Here is a 23,571-nt window from a genome sequence, read left to right on the forward strand (position 1 = left end):
TAAAATTTGTGCACTACCTTGTAGCCATTCCTTGAAATGCCGGATCTATTCTCAGTGGTATATGCCTTGGTTACATCCCGTTTGGACTACTGTAACACACTCTACTTGGGATTGCCTTTGAAGAGTGTTCGGAAACTTCAGCTGGTCCAAAGAGCTGCAGCCAGGCCGTTAACAGGTGTAGGTTACAGAGACAAAACAATGCCCCCTTGAAACAGCTCCACTGGCTGCCAGTTTGTTTCCATGCACAATTCAAAGTGCTGGTTAGCATCTATAAAGCCCCATATGGCTCAGGTCCAGGCTATTTGGCAGACCATATGAACTGGCCCGGGCTCTGCAATTTTCAGGTGACACTCAGTCCCCCCACCATCACAAGCACGGTTGGTGGTGACATGAAGGAGGGCCTTTTGTGTGGCTGCCCCTAGGCTGTGGAACTCTCTGCCCAGGGAGGCCAGAATGGCACCTTCATTGTTATCCTTCCACCAGCAGGCTAAGACCTACCTGTTTAGACAGGCTATTAAAACAAAAAAGTTTTTAAAGCATGGGGTGTGGTATTTTTTTAAAGTATTTTTTAATATTTTTATCTTTTTAAATGTATTTTATTATTTTAATATGTAACTTGTTTTAATATTGTAATAATTCAGTTTTAATGTATCATTTTTGTATGTTTTTAATTGTACTGTTTTTAATGTTGTAAGCCTCCCTGAGTCCCAGTTTTGAGGAAAGGGCAGGATGATGATGATGATGATGATGATGATGATGATAAATAATTTATCAACAAAAAAATAAAACTGGTCTGCGATGACTTGTTTATGAGAAATCCATGTTGACTTTTTGTGATTATGCTATGGCATTCCCTTCTTAATGCTCACAGATTCTCTGTTTAATAAGCTGCTCTAGAATCTTATCATATAGGTCAGGGGTAGGCAACCTTTTTGAGCCGGGGGCCGGGTTGCTGTCCCTCAGACAACTGGGGGGCCGAAGCTGGGGGGTGGAGCTTCCACCCTCCAGGGGCGGAGCCGCACACGGGGGTGGAGCTTCCACCCTCTGGGGCGGAGCTGCATGCCAAGGCAGAGCTTCCACTATCCGGGGGCGGAGCCACATGTCAGGGGCGGAGCCGCATAATAATAACAATATTTGCAAAAAGCTACTAGGCAATGCCATAACACAGGAAAAATGCATGCACACCGTCTCAACCCAGAAAAGAGCAAGCAAGTCCATGTGGGGGGATTTTGCAAAGAGAATACCAAAGGACAAGCATGATAGCAATATTTGCAAGCATGGAAGCTACTAGGCAAGGCCACAAAACAGCAAAAAATGCATGCCACTGTCTCAACCCAGAAAAGAGCAAGCAAGTCCATGTGGGGGGATTTTGCAAAGAGAATACCAAAGGATAACAACAATAATAATAGCAATATTTGCAACATGGAAGTGACTAGGCAAGGCCACAAAACAGCAAAAAATGCATGCCACTGTCTCAAACCACAAAGGCACAGGTGGTATAACCCCCCTCCCCCAATGACCAAACCTCTCACCTGGCTGAGTGGCTGTGGCTCTCTCTCTCTCTCTCCTCCCTCTCTTTCTCTCCCTTCCTCCCTCCCTCCCACCCTCCCTCTCTCTCTCTCTCCTCCCCTCCCTCCCTCCCTCCCTCTCTCTCCTCTCCCTCCCACCCTTTCTCTCTCTCTCCTCCTCCTCTCCCTCCCTCCTTCTCCTCCGGTCCCTCCCTCTCTGCCTCCTCCTCCTTCCCTCCCACTCCTCCATTTATAGGAGGGAGGAGGGAGGGCGGAGCCAGGAGGGAGTGGGTGGAGCCAGGAGGGAGGTGGGCGGAGCCACGAGGGAGGCCCGCTGCGGCCGCCGGAGCGCCGTTTCAGGGCTCCAGAGGCCGCAGCGGGCCTTCCAGGGGCCTGGTGTGTCAGGGATGATGGGAGTTGTAGCTCTTCACCTCTGGCTCTAACTCACCACCTTGTTATGCAGCGGAGCTGATCAGCTTTGATCAGTGGTTAGTGCTTTTCTCCAAAGCTGCAGAGTTTCAGAGAATAGGCTGAAGACCCTGACAAACTCTCCAAGCCTTCTCACTCTTCTTCCTGAGAAGTCTCCAATCTTCTCCAGGATCCTGCTGGTACTTGTATCTTCACTCAAGACACCAGACAACTCAGTAGTTTTATATAAAAGATCTACTTTATTCTACTATATACAAAATACTATATGCCCTACAAATCACAATCTCTACAATCTCCAAAACTCCAAACTACTCCAACTACCCACAAAATACATTGGCAAACATAGCAATTATTATAGCCATTGTCAAACACCACCCACTAGTCAGTTTCCACCCAGTGGGCGTGTACATCCATTTTGATTGGTTCTCATAGTTCCACCCATACTTAAGGATTTCATCATTTCACCTTGTACACTTAATGAATCTCAGGTGTTTCCAATTGATCATTCTACAATTCTGTCCTTGACATTCAGGACTGCTAAATTACCTTAGCTTTTTCACCTGTGTGGCTTCTTAATTGCTTTTGCTTAGTCACTGTGACTTTCACATACATGTTTTATTTCTCTACTGTATGTCCCATGTTGCATTTTCCTTAACATGGTGCGGCTGCTGGAGCCCTGTTTCAGGGCTCCGGAGCCCGCAGCGGGCCTTCCAGAGGCCCGGTGCGGCTGCTGGAGCACCATTTCAGGGCTCCGGAGGCCACAGCGGGCCTTCCAGGGGCCCGGTGCGGCTGCTGGAGCCCCGTTTCTGGGCTCCGGCTGCCGCAGCGGGCCTTCCAGAGGCACGGTGTGGCTCCTGGAGCCCCGTTTCAGGGCTCCGGAGGCCGCAGCGGGCCTCCTAATGGGTGCTGCCATTTTGAAGGACAAAATGGCGGCCGGAGCGGCCGAAATCGGCGGCGATTTCGGCAGCAGGAGGGATCGGGGGCCGGAGGAAAGGCGCCCATGGGTCGGAGGTTGCCGACCCCTGATATAGGTTAACCAGGCAATACAGAGGAGCCTTACCTTACACAGGGGATCCATTCGGGACCTCCCCCCCGTGTAAGGCAAAAAATGTGTATGCTTGAGCCCCACGGAATATAATGGGGCTCGTGCTCACAGTGCAGAAGAACGTGAGCACCATAGGCGCAAGCGCCATTCATTATTTTGCTGTGCGGCTTAATAATAATAATAATAATAATAATAATAATAATAATAAATTTATTTATGTACCGCCTTTCCAAAAAGGTCAAAGCACTTTACAAAATTACATAAAATACATAACACATAAACAATTTACATAACCAAATAAATAAAATACCTAAACAGTACATAACGTATACAAACTAAAATTCCATCCCTCATTCCTTAACTAAAATACACCCATCATTAAGCCGTGTAAGCTGAAAGCCACTTATAGTGCGGCCACATATGGTGCGGGTGCACTGTAATTGTTTTTTGTTTCTTTTAAGGAGATGGGGACATTATACATGGGACTGTACATTTTTGGCCATTTTGATAACAGATGTGTAAGCCAAGTTTCACACACGTAATAATTTCACATACAGTTGTACTTTATTGGATGGTGCATATCTATTTTAATGTTGCACTGGAGTCAATGGGACTGAAAAGGCAGCCATTGTGCACCCTCTATTTCATAATGGGACCGTAAGCAAGGCAGACCATACACGGGCCTGTTACAGACAGCCAAAATAAAGCTGCTTCGAGTCACTTTGATGGTATGGTATTTCAATGATGCATGAGTCCTAAGAGTCTGGATGTTTCACCAAAGCTGCACTCCAGTCCTTAGGACTGGAGCGTGGCTTTGGTGCGGCCTTTGGACTCTTAGGACGCATGTATCATTGAAATACCATACCTCCAAAGTGACTCGAAGCAGCTTTATTTTGGCTGTCTGTAACAGGCCACGGTTTACTACATGAAGGCCCTGTGCAGAGCAAAGCCAGGGTGTATTGTCTATATGGCACATGCCCTGGCTCTGCCCCTGGGGTGCCGTGACGCTGCACCACATGGTGCGCAGCATCATGATGCTCCTCCAGTGCTGCATATGCACAATGCAGCACCAAAGGAGCCCCATATAGCCACAGCACTGTGGCTATCACACCCATTCCAGGGTGCATAAAAGAGCCACTTTTTGCAGCTCCTTTTCACACACTGGAAAGACCAGACTGGGGCACAGCCCCAATCTGACTGAAAAAGAGGTAACTGGAAGCCACCCCTTCGGGGCTGTTTGCAGCCCCAATGTTAGTATTCAGCAGAACTATGTGGTGTAGGTTTACACTAGACCTCTATGATGTAGGGCCTCAACTTCTGTATTTCTGTGAGTCTGTCTGTATGCATGCAAACTCTAGCCATGATCAGTGAGTTAAGCACAACATTTCATGCAGGAAATAGTTGTCATTAAAAAGCATGTCTCATTGCTTTTCCCCTCAGCTAATCACAAAATACCTGCCACTGGCCTTTATTTTTTAGCATATAACAGGCCTTGTTGATTTAATCTGGCATTTTCTTTAGCTTTGGTTAATTCATTTGTTTCAGTCACTTCATTTCAAGGAAAGTGGAATTATTTTCATGGCACTAATACCACAAAGATAAGCTCTCTCAGTCCTGTTAACTTGGCAATTTTGCTTAATCAAATCCATACCTCCTGTGTCTCCTAGGTCTCAAAGATCAGTTTCATTATGTGATCTGTGTTTGGGTCTAATCTCCTAAATCTGAGATTTGTGAAGCTGTCAGAAGAGCTCATCCAATTATTGAGTCTATTTAAAACACTTGGGGCATGTATTTGGAGGCCAAGCTTTGTGTCAGGAAGGGCATACTTTACCGGGACCCAGATATTCAGGGTAAAACCTAACACCAGAAGTAGAAAAGTGAGGCTAACTCTACAGGCTATTCATCAATACCTATTCACCTCTATTTATGTACAGCAGCATGGCATCAATTCAGCATGGTTCAGTGTAGCATAATAGTTCTGTATGTGGACCTACACTATGCTGCCTCAGAGTGTGGTGGAGTCTCCTTCTTTGGAGGTTTTTAAACAGAGGCTGGACAGCCATCTGTTAGGAGTGGTTTGACTGTGAATTCTTGCATGTCAGGGGGGGTTGCACACAATAGCCCCTGTGGTTTCTTTCAACTCTTCAATTCTATGCTGAGCCATATACCATTCCCCCACTCATGGTCTTATCCCCAGTCTGAAGCCCCCGTCTCATATGGTCATTCCATGGTTTGTGTGGAGTGGTCAGGATTAGAGAAGCATAAGGTTAGGGTTCTGTAACCAGACATGGAAAGATTATAGCAGCACTGAGATCCACTGGGTTTCTCCATAAATTTCAGTGTAGATGCAATCATTTTTTGCCTATACCAGATACACGTCTCTAACCCTGCCTGCTCCACACAGCACATGGAATGTCCATTGTGTGGGCTTCAGAGTATATGTCCAGGGGGGGTGTTTCAGTGCTGTGTAGGGGGGAAAGGAATACCAACCTCCACAGCTGCCCCCAAAGGGCATGCACAGGTGGGAAGGAAACTTAAAGTCTGTGTGTGTCCCTAATAGAAAGACAGCCCATTTATGTTTGGAAGGAGTCAATCAGAAGCAATGCTAAAGAAAGAAAGAGAGAGAGAGAGAGAGGGAGGGAGGGAGGGAGGGAGGGAGGGAGGGAGGAACGGATGTCATCCTGTTAGTGGGTTATGATGGTGCAAGTCCAGGTTATCGTAACCCACTGCTTTGGTTGTTGCAGAGGTCTGAATTCTGTTCTGGCTATACAGCAGCTCAGATCCCACCAACCCACTTTTGCATTGTAGGACCTCCTCAATGATGCCTGATACAGTACAGGGAACTGTCACACTTAAAAATTCTGGATGAGGGGAATCATCCTGGAAGATGTATCACAGCTGTGTGCTAAAGTTAGACCCCTGATGCGGGATCTCAGCCAGCACACTGAACAATGAGTTGCTGGTCCAGAAATAAGAACTAGAGGCAACATACATCGGTGTATTTGAACACAAACTCTTTGGGTATTTTGAAGTACTCTATATGACATGCTCCCAAACTACCAACCTCATAATTCCCTGTGCATAGGAAGGAAAAAGGGAGAACAGTTGAAGAGTACAAAATTTCATCATAATTAACAGCATTGATTCTAGGAACAGTTGGAGTCAGTGTTGCTGTCAACAACCAACATTACAAAATAGTCCTCATGCTTTGCAGGACTTCCCTATAGGCTGGATATTTATGTTAGACAGAAAGGGGGGAAAAAAGGAAACAAGTTAGACTAGCCCTAGTGTGGCATAATTTCATAATCAGAAGTGCTGTCGTTTTTTTCATGACACAATCTGAATTCAAGGGATAAAATCAGAGTTTGTGAATGGAAAAGACCTTGTGTTATTAGTTTGGCTAGGACCACAAAATTAATGCTCAAGCCCTAGAACTATTTTGAAATTTTGGATGTATTTGTGGTATTGGATAAGCAATCCTCATTTTCTCATCTTCTGTACTTCAGAATCTTTCTGTGGGATATGTCAAATGAAATAGCTATGTTGCATTCCATTCATTGATTTAAAGGATTTCTAAGCCATTTTTAGACAAAGTTTAAAAGCAGTATAAAATAAGAGTTTCATAGACCAATAATGAACATTAACAGTTCAGTTTAAATATACCAATTACAATAATAATAAAAATGAACAGAAAAGCGCTACTAAAACCATTAAAAGTGAGGAGGAGTAAAAGTTGTTAACACCTATTGCTCAAAAATGGAACTGGTACCAGTCTTCCCAAGTGGAGTCCAGTTCATAACTGAAATATCAATACTGAGAAGTTCTGTGTCCTTTTGCCACACCAACCCAGCTCTGGTGAAAGAAAGGAACATCTGATGATGATCTTAATAAAACTGGCATCTGCATATGGGAGCCAGCAGTATGCATACAGGTGCAGAGCCTACAATGTTTTTTTTAAATGTAAAGTTGGTAGTGAAGGTTCATGAAGGAAGAAAAGAGCTGAGTTTGCCTGGGACTTCATGTAAGCAAGGAGCTATAGAATTAAACTTTAGAGCCGGAATCCTGTTGGAGGCAGATTACACACCGATGTAATCAACCTGTTCCACAAAAAGTTGTACTTCTTAACAGCTTTGATAAAAAGGCCTCCAAGACCTCCTTGTTCAAGCATTCCCTGGGATCATATCATAGTCCATGATGCTCACAGAAAAACACAGCGGCATAGCTCTGCACACTTCCCACCTACCTTGGTTCCCTCTGCAGGTTTTGGGAATTATGCCAGCATAGGATTATACAATGCCAGCTGCAATCAGGATTCTGAATATGAATCTATTAAATTTAATCTCAATTCTGTCTTCTTTCCAAGAGCCACATGCCACTGGATGCAACTGAAACAATTAGCCAGGCAACTGTAGCATTCCCCAAGGCCTGAGCCTCTATATTTGCTTTTCCTGTGGTATCCTGGTCTTCCCCTCCTTCTCATCCAAATATACAGATCAAGGTCATCATTTCTAGCACAAAGCTTTCAAGAACTGGATGATAAATCAACTTGAGCAAATTATTCAGCATTACATTATCCTTCTTCCTAGGCTGCAGGAAGAAAGGTGAGTAGGAGTGATGGGCTGCCAACGTGAACTGCAGCAATAAACAAGCAAGATGGCCAGTTATCAAAGTGGGAAAATTATATAGCCTACAAGAACTGGAAGATTCAATGCCCCTTTCCTCTCTTCCAGCCCCTCAATTGGGGATATGCTGCAGAAAAAGAAAAAGATCTCTTGCACTTTGGACTTAAAATTGAATGTGTCATTTACTAAGATTTTCATATTAATTACTGCTTGACTCTGTGACTCAGATAACCATGCTATTTATGCTCCTATTAACAGGGATGTAGCCAAGGGGGGGGGGGGGTTCTTGGGGTCTGGACCCCCCCCCTTCCATTAGAAAAATGAATGGTGTGTGCTGCTGCGCTGCCGCACCCAAGCCCCATGATAATGGTGGCACTTAGTCTGGACCCCCCCCCCCCCTTCCCAAAATCCTAGCTACGTCCCTGCTATTAAGGAAGTGAAAAAATGATAATTTACCAGACACAGACATATTTCACATCCAGAACAACATCTGGATCAATAAAATGAGCACAAGTTGGCTGACATCCAGCCAACTGTAACTTACCTTTTTCATAATTGTGGGGGCTGGGATTGTGTATTGACCAGGCAACAACCAAAATCCCCCTGTCACATTTTTAATGAATTCTCTCCATACAGCTATTTCCTCCCTGATGGAGAGTGGGAAGTGGGGTAGAAAAGCAGCCATCTATAGCCTTATAGCTGGATGCACAGGTATCTGCTAGGACAGCCTGAAAGCTGTTTGGAGAAAAGACATATCTGTGCTAGTTTGAAAAATCAGTATGCAAAGGGATCTTGAAGCACATTCTTTCAGTTCATCTCAAAGGTGCTACAAGATTCCTGTGAATTATTTTATTGCTGTGCATCTATCTATATGAAAATAGCTGGATGTTGCCACAGTACCACCACCTCCACTACCAGCCAGGAAATCACTGTCTCGGGGTGGGAGCTTCAACAGAAAAAAAGGTGTGGGGGAGGGACTGGACAGGAAGCACATTAAGTTACAGGTGTCCACTATGACCCAAAACAGATGGGCCAAAAGGACCACACTGGGACTGCGCCTGCACCATTCATGCTGAGATTCCAGCGGCCACATGTCCTAATTCTGTGCGCTCCTTCTTGGCTCAGTTCTTCTTGTTTGGCACAGCATCAGCACGGCTTCAGGCTGTGTTCAGGGGATGTGTCATGTAAATAGCACAATCCCAACGAGGCCTGAAGTTGCATCATTTTGCCCATCTGTTTCAGGCTTATGTCTCCTGATCTAAGACCTTAACACCCACATTAGCAGGGGGGGGACAGTTGTGTTAGCAGACTTCTGTTGGCTTTTTCTATTGGCCAAGTACTGCCACATCTGTTATTCTTTTCTCTAGGCATGCTACTGTATATGTCCTTCATTATGAAGTTGGTTTTATAACTGGTTGTGCAGACTTTTGCACAACTGGTTATGGAATCAGTTTCACAGCAAGCTGCATGAATGGTTGTGCAACGAGGGCTGTGAAACCAGAATTGGGTATCCATCTCCCTGGGCATAGCTAAGAACATTTGCACTTGTGGAAAGACACCATTGGATACCAACCATTGATCACTTTTCAGTTAAGATAAGCAATTGCTCCCCATCCAAAAGCAGTTGAGCACAATTCATTTAACCAAGGTTCCTTGAACCATGGCACAAATTACCTTGGAGGTTCTTTTGAACTTCTAATGCGATATCCAGGGCATTAAAAGGCAAAACAGGACTGGTGGCAATTTGCAAGACTGCTTCTCCTGTCAGCTGGAAAGAAAAATGAAAACAATCAGAGATCATCAAATGAATTCTAATATCCAAGCAATATGATACAAGACCGAATTCTATTGGTTAGTCTCAGCTAATGGAGACCCAACTCAGTTGTTGAATGGTGACTCCACACAAAGGTTAATTGATTCAATGGGCCTACTATATTTGGGACAAACAGCAGCATTCAAACTAGAAGGTCCATTATGTGTGGATCTCCTAACCAGCAGGCTTTCTCAGGATGAAGAAACAGTGTGATATGAACAAAATAATGTGTCAAAGTAGCAAACACTAACATTCAAAATAGCACACCTATAAAGCTTTCTGCAGAAGTGTTAATACACTGAAAGGCCCAGATCTTATCTGAGCTTGGAAGCTAAGGAAGATCAGCCCTGGTTAGTAGAACCTAGAAAATGAGTTAGTGCGAGCTATGTTTCAGAGGAAGGCCTTGCCAAACTACCTCTGAATTTTCCTTGCCTTAAATAACCCCTATGAAATTCATGGGGTCATCATAAGTCAATATATGATTTGAAGGCATATTCACACATATACAACTTTATACAGCTTTGAACTAGGGTACCTTGTCTAAATGCAGTTGTAGAATCAACACATGATTTTCTATGATTGTCTGATGGGCACTGTTGTGCTTATTGAGATTTGATGGACAGTGACAAGTATTCAGGGTTTCTTATTGATCATTTGTCAAATATGGATTTTCTCCTTCATTTCACATCTTTGGTGCTCACTTTTAAGGGAATTAGACATACAGTAAAAACATGTACTTTTATTGGCTTAAGCCTTTTATTTAAGGTTATTATTTAGCTCACAACTCCGTTTTAGAGTTTTAAGTATTGTGTATTAGATGGCTGTATCTGTTTCTGGTTTACTGTTTGGTGTTAGTGTTCTGATAGGCAGACAGACAGACAGACCCATTTCAAAGGAAAGAGCAAGAACTGCAAGGAAAGTTTCAGTATTCTTTGCTTCAGATATAATAAAGAAAATCCCATGAAACACACTGTTTGGTAAATAACTTTGTATGAACTAGTGTCAGAAAAATAATTACAGATGCAGGTGAAACAATATCAAAACCCAAAGTTTTCTTGAAAAAGGAGAGAAAAATAAACCCAGCAGGATTTCTTAAAAGCCCTCAAAGAAATTTGGAGCAAGACACACCCACAGTACAGAAAGACAAAGAGCATACCACAGATCAGCTTGAAACCTACATCCAAGCAGGGGCAACATCTAAAACTGTTGAGAGTGATAGCTAAAGGGGGGGAAATACCACAGATGGTACTGAGAAAAAGAACTGTCATCTTCTGTAAAGGAAGAACAAGGAGGAGAAAGAAAGCTCTGCAGAAGAACTGAGCTAATGTTACCTGGAAGAAAAGTGAAACGTTAGACAGGCATTTTAAAAGACAGGAGAGAAAAATGGCAAAGCAGCAAATGTTGCATTCCAGTCAATGGCATAGCCAGTTTGATATCAAAGTAGTAAAACTTTTCTTCAGTGTTTTCAAAATACTCCTTATCCTTCATAGCCTCCTTTCCATTAAACCAGATTTAGCAAATCAATTTATGAACACACAATATACACACACAGAATTATTTGCAAACCATCCTGCTCTGCATGCATTTTTTTTTTCTCCAGCAAAAATGAAAATGGGAAAATATAATCAGCTTGGTCTGAGAAGTGTTAGTGGTGATGGCCAGTTGCACAGATAGGAATCAAAGGAACAAATGGAATACTTAAAGGAAATTCCCTGCTCAGTTTCTGTGAGTCAATAAACATCGTCAGTCCCAGGGTCTATAATTTAGTGACAAGCCCTAGATGTAGGTCTTGTATGCACTGGACAGGATACTCTGGGGTAGCCCAGAATATCCTGGTCCTGAAGCTGCCCAACCTGCCCCTGTTACTCTAGGCTCCACTCCCATGCTACTGCGGCTGTCTACAGATGGATGCCTTGCTGGCCTACCAGGTGTATCCATTACTGCTGTGGGTTGCTTGCTTGCGAGGTCAGGGCAAGTTGCCCAGTGTGGATCACAGGCTGAGCATCTTGTCCTGACCTCAAAATGAACAACCTGTGGTGGTGCTAGATGCCGATAAGGAAAACTGTCATGGCATGGGGATGGAGAACACTGGATCTTCCCAGAAGATCAGGAGCAACACATATGTTATTTTACTCTGTTTTAAAGCTGGTTTAGTCCATTTTTGGTTCAGAACATGCTGGATGTCATCCAAGTTGCTAACACCAGACTTGGGGTTTGGGATGTGTTCATCCGAACAGGACAGTGCCAGAACAGGGAGGAAACAGGTTTTTTGGTCTGTGCAGACAAGGCCTCAGTCATCAATATCTGTATTTAAAAAAATCCTATTCAATACCAATCAGAATAAACCACACTGGTTGGGTGAACAATTTTTCCAGATAATCCTCTCTCTCTCACTCTCTCTTTCACACACACACACACACACACACACACACACACTGTCCCAGTCTTCTCTGAATGATTACATAAATAACATAAATATATGCACCAGTGTCCATAATCAGCATGGTACCTATCATTCCTATTGTCTCTGAATACTCTTCCAGAAAAGGTTAGAGACTTACTATGGCAGCCTCCAATCCACCCTTGCAATACATCAGATCAAAAGAAGGGAAAGGGAAGGGCTCATATCAATTCCTGATCCAGTAAATATTATTGGGAGGGGGGCAGGAATTATGTATTCAAACCCACCTGTTTAAGATTCATAATTATCCTTCATTTCTAGATACAATACAAAGGAGCTTCATATTTGTGTCTGTGGATACATGTGTGTGTTTCCTCTAGCTTTTGCATTGGTAGAGAAGCTGTCTTTTAATCGCAAGCATGGGAAAATTATGGATGGTGGACTGTATGCAACCCCAGGGGCATTTTTGGGTCCTCAATCCCCTGCTGGACTCCTCAAGCCTGCCTCTGGACTTCACTACCCAAAAAATGGAGATGGAAAATCTTTCTGAAATGGAAAATGGCAAACAGAGTGGTATAGAAGTAGAACCCCACAAAAGGTATGACAATCCATTCCCAAAAGCAGAAAGAGAAATGAGGAGCCACTTTTAGTTTTGTTTTCAGCTACACTATGGCAGGTTTTGGGGTCCTCATGGACTATACCACCCACCCCAAAAATGGAGATGGAAAATTTCTCCTCAAATGGTACAGAGGTACAATCCCACCCAAATCATGAAAATTAGCTCCCCCCAAAAAAAAGATAGATGGGGATCTGATTTCAGTTTCAGTTTTGGTTTTGCTGTGGCAGAGTTTCAGGCAAATGTAATCTGGGGGAATCAATTTGTTCCAATGCTTCCACCATTGCCCACCAATGTACAATCAAAATCTATTTGCAGTTCTAAACCCAATGTTATTTCCCTGCACTTGGAACTGTAGGTCACTAAAAAGTCACTAAAAAGACAAATGATTTTATTGGGGGCTGTGTGAGTATTAGCAATAATTCAATTGCAATTGCAGAGGTATAGGAAGGAAAAATATCTTATAACTGAAGTAGTTTACAGGTCTCCTGATATCTTTTCTCACCATATCATGTTACTGCTATATATATGGTCTTATTTCTGGCTATCCGAGGAACATTGAACATACATACAAAATAGACATTGTTCTCTGAATTTCATTCCTCTGAATTCTGGTCTCAAATATGTTCTAAACATGTGTAATAGCTGGGATCCAACAGTCCCACAATGCTCCTAAAATTCCAAAATCGTTTACATATCTACATTTTTCCAAGCTCCGGATTTGCTTGCGGATCTCTGAGAGTAAGCAAGGACCATATAAACAGATATGTAAAATGGAAACAAACAAAGGGGAAAAAACAAACAAACTAAAACAGGCACACAGTGGAGGGAAACATTTGTGAAAAATAATGAACAATTTTGTTTCAGTTCTTAGTATGCTTTTTTCTTTTTTTTTCTTTTTTAAAAAATATTAATAATAATAATAATAAAAATAATAAAAATTTTATTTGTATACCGCCCTTCCAAAGATCAGGGCGGTGAACAGCATAATAAAATCAAATAATTCCACAAATTACATAACATCAAATACAATCAAATATACAAATACACCAATAAAAACAGATTAAAAAACCCCGTTAGCCAACCTTCTTGCCAACAAGGAGGAAGGGAGGCCAGCTGGAACTTCAATCGGGGAATGCAGCATGGAATAAGAAGGTTTTTAAGTCCCTTCTGAATTGAGCCAGGGAGGTGGCCGAGCGGAGCTCTGTGGGCAGCGTGTTCCATAGGGCCGGGGCGGCGATGGAATATGTCTTCCTCGTTGTAGAGGTCAGCCTAGCCCCTGGGACCCTAAGTAGTTGCTGCCCAGAAGTTCTGAGGGTGCGGGGCGGAATGTATGGGGAGAGGCGGTCCTTCAGGTATTACACAACCCTAAAGTTTTTGGCAATAGTAGTAGTAGCTACTGGTTAGCAATAGACAGCTAAGTGGACAGGCTTTATTTGTGTGTTTTAAACAGCAAATTCAACAAACATCTAATTGGACATGATACAGTTTGGGTCAGCAGAGGGCTCTCTGACAGAAGACTGGAGTAATTCAAAAGCTACTACAAATGAATTACAACATAATAATTCATAAAATATAGATGTTTTGGAACAAGACCCGATTAATCTCTGCAGCATTACAAATGATAACTGCCTTTCTCTAAAAGGAAATCCTTTCATATATTTTATTCACAATTTGGAATATTTTGCTTAGGAAAGAAAGGTATTAAATGACCAAGGAATATCTTATATTCTTGATTTAGAGTGAACTTCAAGTAAAAAGAATCTTGAAAAATGTTAGACATTGTCTCAGAGGGAAAGATCATATGCTAAATTCATGCCTTTGTTGGTTTATCATGCAATGTCCTTCAGGTACATATGGGGTTGCTGTTAAGAGCATGATCTGACAAGAATTGCTTGGAGATTCCAGCTGTATGAACCAGCACAACCATGCAGGGTAGGGACTGGGTTGGGTGAGGTAGAAATACACCCATCACAATACAGTGTGCTCATGCCATACGCAGGCGCACTATACGCGGCTTCAAGCATATGCTAAAGCAGTGCGACAATAAAACAAATGGCATGCATGCTTGTTTGCAATGGGGCATGAGCATATGCATAATTCCTCTTATGTGGGGGGATCCAGATGTTATGCCTAAATATGGTATTTCAAGTCATGTAGGGAGTGTGAGACTGTATCTGTTCCCTTTCTTTCCAAAGTAAAAAGAACAAAAATTGAAAACAGACAATGAAATCTCAATATAATAGAAATGGTCTTTACTCATAATCTTGAGTTATGTCTCCATTCCTCCAATGTCCCGGATATTCTGACTCCATTCTCTCCAATACTGAACTATCCAGATTCAGTGGGAAGGGACCTCTACATGCATTCAGCAGAACAAACATGAAAAATCCTTCATGATCCACAACATGGCAAGACAGGATTCCAAGTCATCTGGAAGCCTCTAAACACATGTTGAACATGAGGAGTAGTACTTGTCAGCTTTCTCCACTCAAAGGTGAAGATTAGATTGGGACACTCAAGGGAGGTTATGCCCCTACAGAAGTTGAGATTCTCTATTTTGATGTAATAACTGAACAGGGCTTAAGATTTGCACAGCATGGGAAGCCCTATATCATGATAGCATGATCACACATGCACACACACAAAGAGAGCAGCACAAATAGTATCTTTCAAATAATATAGAATCATAGAATGATAGAATCGTACAGTTGGAAGAGACCACAAGGGCCATCCAGTCCAACCCCCTGCCATGCAGGACATCACAATCAAAGCATCCCTGACAGATGGCCATCCAGCCTCTGTTTGAAGACCTCTAAGGAAGGAGACTCCACTACACTCCAAGGGAGTTTGTTCCACTGTCAAACAGCGCTTACTGTCAGGAAGTTCCTCCTAATGTTGAGGTGGAATCTCTTTTCCTGTAACTTGCATCCATTGTTCCGCGTTCTAGTCTCTGGAGCAGCAGAAAACAAGCTTGTTCCCTCCTCAATATGACATCCCTTCAAATATTTAAACAGGGCTATCATATCACCTCTTAACCTCCTCTTCTCCAGGCTAAACATTCCCAGCTCTCTAAGTCGTTCCTCATAGGACATGATTTCCAGACCCTTCACTATTTTAGTTGTCCTCCTTTGGACACGCTCCAGTTTCTCAACATCCTTTTTGAATTGTGGTGCCCAGAACTGGACACAATATTCCAGGTGGGGCCTGACCAGAGCAGAATACAGTGGCACTATTACTTCACTTGATCTAGACACTATACTTCGATTGATGCAGCCTAAAATCGCATTGGCCTTTTTAGCTGCTGCATCACACTGTTGACTCATCTTCAATTTGTGGTCTACTTGGACTCCAAGATCCCTTTCACATGTAGTTTCATTCAGCCAGGTGTCCATCCTATATCTGTGCATTTCATTTTTCCGCCCTAAGAGCAGTACCTTACATTTCTCTGTGTTGAATTTCATTTTGTTAGCTTTGGCCCAGTTTTCTAGTCTGTTCAGGTCATTTTGAATCTTGATCCTGTCCTCTGGGGTATTAGCTACTCCTCCTAATTTGGTGTCATCTGCAAATGTGATAAATATGCCCCCAATTTTGTCCTCCAAGTCATTGATAAAGATGTTGAATAGCACTGGGCCCAGGACAGAGCCCTGTGGGACCCCAATGGTCACGGCATATTGACTTAAGAAACTGTAGTTTAAACAAACTGCCTTTTGCTGAGTTTAGAAGTAGTAACCAACCAGAGTTTGTTGTTAACTGGGGATTGAAGCTTTAAACTTTCATTTTTGCCACCCATTAGCTCACTGAATACACACATAGGTGGGTTACAGACCGCCATTAGGGACGTCCTGAGGATGTCCCAGTTTGAAAAAGGGGCGTCTCTTCCAGACATCCCTAACCCTATCATGGACAGAGTCTGTAACAAATGGTGGCAGCCGTTCCACACGGACGCTGCCATATTGATGTAGCGGACACTATGCGTCCACACGTTGCACCCCGGAAGTGACACCACGAGTGCGTGACTAGCGCCTCGAGGCGTCTCTTCCAGGGCCCAGGAAGGAGCGCAGTTTGGCCGCTGCGGCTCCCAGACGCTGAAAGTGGAGGTGGAGCCAGACCACCGCAATCCGGTGGTCTGTAATGCGCCATAGTTCCCTAAAGGCAGTGGATCCCATCTGATCTTGGAAGCTAAGCATGGTCAGCTGTGTTTAGTACTTTGATGGAAATCCAACAATGAATACCAGTGCTATAGACTATATTCAGAGGAAGGAACTGGCAAAACCCACCTCTGAATATCCCTTGCTTAACAAAACCCCATGAATTTCAAGGGGCTGTCATACATTGACAAGTGACTTGAAGGCATAGATGTACACACACATGCACACACAGAGGCTCCCGCATTCAGATCTTATGCCAATATATGGAGACCACAGATGAATGCCAATGGAATAATTGACATGGAGGGGTAGAGCTAGCAGTGTGGTCCAGCTTCCCACTCCAAGTATTCAGTGAAAACATTAGTGAAGAGTTATTATAAATAGCCTGAATTCTAGGTTCCCAACAAATATCTCCCTTGTCATCTTCTATTAGCCTTCCTGATCCAAGACACCTTTGATCCCATCTTAGGAGAAAGGCAAAGTATACATTCAATAAATAAAATAAAATAAAATAAATAATAAATATCCATTTGCAAGGGAGTTTATGCCGAAGGAATATCTTGTATTGTTTTGTTCCTCTAACTTTCAAGTTGTGTTGCCTTGGTTACCAAACAGAACCTTCACGGTGACAGCTATAGAATAATATTTTTAAACCCTAGCAATTACACATAATATCCTTCCCATAAATCAGAGTGTCATAGTTGTAAGGCAAATGACATTTTGAATTCCTGCTTTTGAATGATTTTCTCCATGATTCACAGTTAACTTGGGGGCAGTGGGGGGAATAAGGAAACCATACTGCCAAGTCTTTTTGTTTATTTATAGTGGCTGGAATTCAGTATTGTAGTTACGGATGCATAACCTCAAGTTACAAATCCACAACCAAACTGTATTCACATATTCCTATCCCCATGATCATAAATGCCTTCCCCAACCTACTTTACAAGGCAGCCACTGGATCAGGTGATGGAGGGCTCTTCAGCTGGCAGTTGGGGCACAGGAGGATGGCATTTCCTGTACTGTCCCACCAGGCAGCAAGGTTGCAATGAGGACCTGTGACAGAGATCTTGCTTCTCTTTTTTCTCATCTGATCCAGAGGCTGCTTGGAAAAGTAGGTTTGAGGGAGATGGGCCAAGAGACACTACTTTGTTACATGTGCATAACCAAGCAGATTAAGTAGAAATCTGGCCATCATCATCATCATCATCATCAAAAGCTATAACTGATGGATTATTGGAATCAGTATATGAGAAGTAAACAACAGTGTAAACAGATTACTAAATCATACCTCTATAAGATGTTTGAAAATAGATACAAAATTAATTATATATAATGTTTCTGCACAGTACACATTACACTGTCAAACAATACAGCTCTCACTTTTAGCATGATAGGTTAAACATGATTAACCATAATCACAATTCTTTATAGTTGATTATGCACTGGATATTATTAAGAATGTGCAAAAATGCAGCCCTTCCCAAATCAGCACATGGCTGGATGTCTCCAGCTGTACTCTCCAAAATATGTAGATTTGAACATTTGTGTATCCATTATATGGTTGCGGGGAATGGTATCCTATGTTTTACATCTACAGCAAAGCTTGGAAATACATCAACTATGTGGCCCAGGGGGCTTGTTATGAAACCTATTAACAGTTGAGACTTATTCTGCAAAAACCAAAGCAAACAAACATAAAACCAAAAAAACCCACTATTGTTTTGTACTGGAAACAGCATTTTCTGCATGTGAAAACAGCTTTTTTTTCTGTTTAGAAAATTATCTTTCTGCATAGAAATATCTTCTCTGAGGAAATGCTGTTTTGATGCAGCACAACCACATGCAATTTCTCTGCAGGAAAAAAAAATCTTATAATACAAAGATTCTCCTCAGTCAAGGAGTCTCCTCATCAGGGCTTCTCAATAATGAAAAAAACAGCAAACATGTTTTTGAGAATTTGATCATGGAGTTTTGTGTGTGTGTATTTTCTAATATGCTTTCTATTGTTAGAGTGATTGAAAAACTCTAAGGTGGAGGGGCTCTAACTCAGTCCTACAGCATTTGTTTTGTATGCAAATATTGTCAGATGTAGTCCCTATCATTTCCATGTAAGGCAAGGGAAGACACCTGTCTTAAACTAAAATCTTGGAGAAGCATTTACCATAGAACATAATGAGATTAATATTTAGGTCTGTATGAACTTCCCTTAGGGTTGGCAGAAATTCCAGGATTGATAAATTCATTGGGGGATTTTAGATCACAGCAAAGGACCTGCTGGAGTATTTTATAATTAGTCTCTGTGCTCATGGCACTACAGATTTACCTGAACTGGAAACCTCATTCTCACCTCTGCTGTCTGTTCCCAGGAAAGAAAAAGTACAGGACTAAGAGATGACATTTTTCATGTTGCAAAGTTTACATGGTTTCCCACAAAATATACTCTGGGGAAAACAATGAAAACATCAACAAAACTAGGTGAGACAAACAGAAGTCAGAGGTTTGAGTTCACAACCACTACAATGTTATCCTCATTTCAATTGAAAATTTCCCATCACTTGCAAATTACATATTTTAGAAATTGAGCATCCCTTATCCAGATTTCTGAAATACTCCAAAATCCAAAATTGTCGACATGGGTGGCTGAGATAGTGACACCTCTGCATTCTGGTGGTTCAGGGTACATAAATAAATATGGTGTATATTTAACATAACATGTTTAGACATGGGTGTGATTTCTAAGGTATTTCATTAATATGCAAAAATCCAAAATCCAAAATACTTTTGGTTTCAAGCATTTCAGGTAAGCTAGACTCAACCTGGTATTTCCTTCTTCTAGGTCTTGCCTCTACTTAATAGGAGTGAGCCACAATGAAGTAAATGCACTGAAGCTAGTGGCTCTGATGTCAGTGAGGTGGTGAATCCATTTTGGATTTTAGTGTGAACTTTAAGGACATTATCCAATGTGTAGTCCCACAATAGTTTCAGTACTGTAGATTGCTCCTATATAAATTAGACTAAACCTAAGGGTGGTTTCACAACCTCACTGACACTGAAGCCACCAACCTTCACTGATGAAAGGGAACTTATTCCTTGTTTTAAGAGGCATTAGTTGATTTGGGAGTATATAAGACTTCATTGTTAAAACATCTTTGATATACAGTTAAACGATGGGAAGTTTTTCTTAGAAAACTAAATGGAAGACTGTAGGGAAAGAAAATACAATGGCTTTGTCTGTTGAATACAACTGTTAAGACTGAGACACTTGTTACATCTGCAGATACATAGTCAATATGACCCACCCACCCTTATCTGCAGGGCTGGTAACCATGTCTCCAGGCATTTAGAGGTCCTCCAGCATGGTCAACATCTGGCAGAAGTTGACCACAGAGATTTATTTATTTATTTACGGTATTTATACCCCGCCCTTCAGCCCTATAGGCTTTCAGAGCAGCTTACAATTATTATTTTAATTAGACAGTTCCCTGCCCTCAGGTTTACAATCTAAAAAGACACGACACAAAAGGAGAAGGGAATGGTGGTGAGGAAGGGGATCAGGTCCAGCACTTCTTCTCTCCCTCTTAGGCCTGGACCAAGGCAGATGGACTGGAGAGAGGGCTCTTCTTCTTAATTAAGGCTGGGCCTGATGGCGTTGGGCCTGTCCTTTCACTCCCTCCAGGCCAGAAGATGACAGTTGGCAAAGAGGGAGGGCTCTTCTTCTTCAGGCTCGATGGCTGAAGGACCTTTGGATGCCTGAAGAGATCATCCCACTAGGGTCTGGAGGTCCTTCAGTACAACTCTATGGTCAACATCTTCCACACTTATAGTGTTAAATCTGCAGTAACCATGGGAAGGAATCCCATGGATACAGGGGTCAACTTGTATGCAGTTCCAGTCTTGTGGATAGATAATACATAGACATACATCCCAACTCCACTGATTCACAGAAATGGCTTTGCACACCTTGCTGAAATAGTTTACATTTAGAATATGATCTTTCAAATCTTCAGCCAAAATTTTGTGGGAAGTGATAGATCTGTGCAAGTCTCTTAGGCATGTTTCATTAATCCTGCTACAAATCCTTAACTTTTTTCAGATAAGCATTTTATTCCCACACATTCTTAACATAAGCAGGTCTTCCAATTTGTTTTAAGAGGCATTAGTTGATTTGGGAGTAAACAACATTACCATCAGTAACATTTTAATTGCCATTTTTGCCTTGTGAGATATAGCTGCCATTATAGACTATTGTGAACCTGTACTTATGGAATGCCAAGGTAGCAATCAGTTCTTTAAACACCTTGAATTCTTTCACCCTACACAATCATAGCACTATGATTTCACTTTAACTACCATGACAAGATCCTATAGACTTTGAGGATTTGTAGTTTAGGGAGGAATATTTATAATGCTCAGCCAGATAACTCTATTACTTCACAAAGCTGTTAACAGGATTCTGCAGGATTAATTCATGACACTAGACGTGAAATTATAGTGCTATAACATAGTGTGAAAGTACTCCCATACCACCAGAGTACATTTACACAAGAGACTGATATATGGGGAAACATGAATTAATCAGCCATAGCGATTGGCCCACCAACTCTCCATAGAGAGCATCATAGATATGCTTCAAAAACACAATATGCAAATTGCAACTGTGCTCCCAATGGAATCATTGGAACATTGGGACTTAGATAAGGGTAAAGGGGCCTATCTATCTTATTGAAGGGTGTAAATAATATAGATTTTCAGGGTATCTGGCAGGGGAAATGGTAGACCATTATTATTTATCAAAATATTTATGCTCCACCTATATCAAAAAATCTTGGGGCAATATACACATTGCAAATAATTCAAATAACTTCAATATAATTAACAAGCTTAAAATATTAAAAAATAATGATTAAAATCATGTGTCTTAGCATCAGATAAATCTGTGAGGCCCAAATGCCATGTTTGCACTTAGCATTGAAATGAAACCCCAAGCTGTGTGTATACTAATGAGTCAGGATGTGAAATGTCTTTGAAGCCTGCATTATACAAAGAATATTGTGTAAGAATATATGTACACACATCTGCTCTCTGATTCAGGCTGGGCACTCTTGTATTAACTAAAGCAATTACATGTTGCTTCCCTATGCATGTCTGTCTGTCCATCCGTCCGTCCGTCCGTCCGTCCATCCATCCTTCATTCATTAAAATATTTTATCCTGGATCCTAAACAGTGTAAAACAATTCCTCCCTCCATAACTGTCATCCTTTGACCGGGGGTGGGGGGGGTGGGGGGTGGGAGTGAATAGGCTGGCCCAGCTCCACCATGGCTAGCCTGAATAAGAAGAGCCCTTCCTCCAGTCCATCTGCCTTGGTTCAGGCCTCAGAGGGAGAGAAGAACCAGTAGACCTCATCCCCTTTCCCACCACCATTCCCTTCTCCTTTTGTGTCGTGTCTTTTAGATTGTAAGCCTGAGGGCAGAGAACCGTCTTATTAAAATAATAATTGAAAGCCGCTCAGAGAGCCATTAGGGCTGAAGGGCGGGGTATAAATAACGTAAATAAATAAGAAATAAATAATTCCAAATTAAAATAATAAAATAGTTTAAAAGAAACCAAAACATACTAAATAATTCCACAAGTTAAAAAGCTAAAAGAACTTAAGGCCATATACATGCACATCATAAAAAGAGCTTAGGCTTAAAGCCTTTAGTACACAGCTACTATTTTTAATTTGGGTCCAAAACACACTGCAGAAATAATCCAGTTTGAGACTGCTTTAACTGCCCTGGCTCAATGCTAGGGAATCCTGGGAACTGTAGTTTTGTGAGACATTTAGCCATCTCTGTCAGAGAGAGCTCTGGTGCCACAATAACCTACAATGTCCAGGATTCCCTAGCATTGAGCCAGGGCAGTTTAACCAGTCTCAAACAGGATCATTTCTGCAACAACAACAACAACAACAACAACAACAATAATAATAATAATTTAATAATTTGTTTTATTTATATACCGCTATTCCAAAGATCATAGCGGTGAACAGTAAGCTAATTAGCAAGTAAGCTAATTTGCCCCCAACAGTCTGGGTACTCATTTTAGCGACCTCGGAAGGATGCAAGCCTGAGTCGAGCTTGGGCCCTTTTGCTGGTCTTGAACTCGCAACCTTGTGGTTTCGAGTGAATGGCTGCAGTACAGGCATTTAACCACTGCGCCACCAGGGCTCCTCGCCACCAGGGCTCCAATGGGACCTATGGCTGCATTTGCACTGTAGAAATAAACCAGTTTGAGACCACTTTAACTGCCCTGGCTCAGTGCTAGGGAATTCTGGGAATTGTAGTTTTATTGTGGTCCCACAGCTCTCTGAATCCAGGAGAAGCCTCTTATTGTGGTCCCACATCTCTCTCTTAAAGTGATCTCAAACTGGATTATTTCGGCAATGTGTTTTGGACCTTGTTTGCAGAAAGAAACTACAGTGTACCCTTGGTATCCACTGGGGTTTGGTTCCAGTACACCACACAGATACCAAACTCTGTGGATGCTCAAGTCCCATTATAGACAATGGCACTGTAAAATGATGCCCCTCATATAAAATGGCAAAATGAAGGTTAGCTTTGTTTTTGTGGAATATTTTCAAGCTCTGTATAGTTGAATCCGTGAATACAGAATCCATGGATATGAAGGGATGACTGTAATGTTGATGCCAATTGTATCTCCAAAGTGAAGGTGTTCCACATTTGGGATGTATAGCCAAGGAAGCCCTTTCCCATGTCCTTTTACACAGTGTGTGTGTGTGTGTGTGTGAGATCCTATAAAAACACATTTGTGGACAGCTTATGTGAGAGGTTGATAGCACTACCTTCAAGTGTCTATGTAAAACTAGTATTCTATTTGTGTTGAAGTAATATATTCTGAAGCAGACTAGCTATTAATAATGCATAATATTGCCTTGAAATAATGGCAATATTGTATTACTATACTCCAAGCAATGAAAAATTG

The 23,571-nt window shown here is 42.0% G+C and overlaps 1 protein-coding gene across 1 annotated transcript in view; it reads right to left on the minus strand.

Annotated features, from left to right (window-relative positions):
* The window catches only part of NAALADL2 (N-acetylated alpha-linked acidic dipeptidase like 2), a 536,053-nt gene that overhangs the window by 61,160 nt on the left and 451,322 nt on the right, over window positions 1-23,571 (minus strand). Inside the window, exon 11 of the mRNA XM_089507579.1 lies at window positions 9,279-9,372. Coding sequence (XP_089363705.1) covers window positions 9,279-9,372 — 94 coding nt within the window. The remainder of the gene's footprint in view (window positions 1-9,278; window positions 9,373-23,571) is intronic.

This window comes from Sceloporus occidentalis, unplaced genomic scaffold, assembly GCF_023333645.1.
Source record: "Sceloporus occidentalis isolate IW3139 unplaced genomic scaffold, rSceOcc1.0.p SCAF_2, whole genome shotgun sequence".
NCBI lineage: Eukaryota > Metazoa > Chordata > Lepidosauria > Squamata > Phrynosomatidae > Sceloporus > Sceloporus occidentalis.